The 2,059-nt window shown below is 38.4% G+C and overlaps 1 protein-coding gene across 1 annotated transcript in view; it reads left to right on the top strand.

The window, feature by feature from the left end:
* The first annotated feature begins 787 nt into the window (after positions 1–787).
* The window catches only part of LOC147618230 (uncharacterized), a 1,968-nt gene continuing 696 nt past the window's right edge, over positions 788–2,059 (top strand). Inside the window, exon 1 of the mRNA XM_086775208.1 lies at positions 788–2,059. This exon is cut by the window's right edge and continues 696 nt beyond it. Coding sequence (XP_086631334.1) covers positions 788–2,059 — 1,272 coding nt within the window.

Raw genomic sequence — 2,059 nt, 5'->3', positions numbered from 1 at the left:
AAATGCACTTTGTCCACATCAAAATACACCGCATCTAAAGGTCTTTGACTTACATGCTTATCATGTAGAAATGCATGCTTAGCCTACTTACCTAATTGGCACACTTCACAAACTCTGTGCATTCCATCCACTTTGACCTTTGCCAAAACTTATAATAATACTTTGCGCCTACATATTCTTCAACGCTAAATATTAACATGTCCAATTTCTTTATGCTAATATTAATGTCTACAATCACACCTATATGCTATGTGCAAACATTATAACCTTCACCTTCAGGCATGCTTATATCCAATGTAAACATGCTACCATCTCTATTTCCCTTTGCAACCAAGCAATATCGATTATTGAAATCTTTCACATAACATACATGAGGGTTTAACCTCACTTTGTAGACCTTGCTTAATCATTTATCCTAGAAACGAGGTTCTTTGATAGTTCTCATGTGGCTTCCTTTTTTTATTTTATTCTTATATTTTCAGTGATGGTTGACCGTCCCAATCTAGTGCCTCATAGAGGGCGTGGCAAAAAGAAAAAGTCACAGCCTTCAATAGATTCTTTTTTGTCAAGACAGACCATTGCCAATGTAGGACATGAGAGTAGTGGTGGGAGCTCGAAAACTTGTAATGAGATTTCCCAAGAGTCTTCTTCCAATAAACCCAAAAGGAAGTGGAGGACTCAATGGACTCTACTACATCCTTGGGCATATTTATGCAAGTCTACATGTAATGAGGACCGCATAAAATGCACTTGGTGTGAAGAAGATGGAAGAGTGAATACTTTCACAATGGGTGGATCCCAAAGCATTCAACTTTCAGCCTTGAATGAGCATGCAAAATCTGCAGATCATAGGAGAGCTGCAAGTATTTATCATGCAAATCTAAAGGCTATTGGTGGCAAAGGACCAATAGATGGGGGTATTGACACAATGGTGCATTCTGAACAGTTTAGAATAATCACTTGTATGAAGCTGGTACACTTTTGTGCATGCAATGATATTGCATTGGAGAAATATCCCACTCAATGTAAGTTACAAAGGGATCTTGGCACTCCTAATATGCCATCATCTGATGAGTATGGTGCATATACCAATCCCGTATCTAGAAGAGAGTTCTTGATGGCTTTAAGAGATTGTACTAGACAAGACTTGTATGCTGAAATTTGTGAAAGTCCATTTTTTTCAATCCTCATTGATGAAAGTACAGATAGAACCATGGAGAAGCATTTGATTATCTACATTTTGTACTTGCCTGGGAATGGCAAAGGAGAGCCCAATTGTAAATTTGTGAGATTGCTACCAGTTGATAATGGATCTGGGGAGGCAATCTACAATGCTGTCCATGCCATGCTCTTAGAGAGTAATCTGGATTTGAAGAAACTAGTTGCATTTGTAACGGATGGTGCCTCAGCAATGACAGGTCATAAGACAGGTGTAGTGGCACGGTTTCAAGCATTGGCTTCACGAATTATGGGCGTGCATTGTATTTCCCACCGTGAGGCACTTGCAGCAAAGGATGGTTTTGCATCGAATCCTCATGTGTTTGCTTTTGTTGATAAGGTTGCAAACAAGGTATATGCATGGCTAGGGAAATCAACAAATCGACATGTCGAACTTCGAAACTTGATGCATGAGTATCATATTGCAGACTTGAAAGTTTTACAAATCCATGCAATTCGATGGCTATCTAGAGGCCAAGTAATGGAAAGATTGGTTCCCTTAATGCCTGCTATTTTGGAGCAATGGAGAATGCATGAGAAAAAATGGTACAATTATGCCACAATCTTTCAAGTCCAGTTTATGATGCATTTGCTGGCTGATGTTTTGGTTGAATTGAATAAATTAAATGTAGAATTTCAGAGGGAGAACATGGATGTTACTATGATTGGAGTCTACTTGGATTTGACATTTGAGAAGCTCACTAAAAGGTATATATCTTATGAGGGCCAATTTGGTGCTGGTTCAAAACAACTTACAAAGTTTTTGAACATGTCAAAAGATGGGAATATGTTATATGTTGATTCTAATGGGTTTACTCATAAGCATGTGCTACACTTTGTG

This window comes from Cibotium barometz, chromosome 35 (genome assembly GCF_041138505.1).
Source record: "Cibotium barometz isolate CiBa-2024 chromosome 35, ASM4113850v1, whole genome shotgun sequence".
In the NCBI taxonomy this organism is placed as follows: Eukaryota; Viridiplantae; Streptophyta; class Polypodiopsida; order Cyatheales; family Cibotiaceae; genus Cibotium; species Cibotium barometz.
This window is presented reverse-complemented; position numbering and strand designations above follow the sequence as displayed.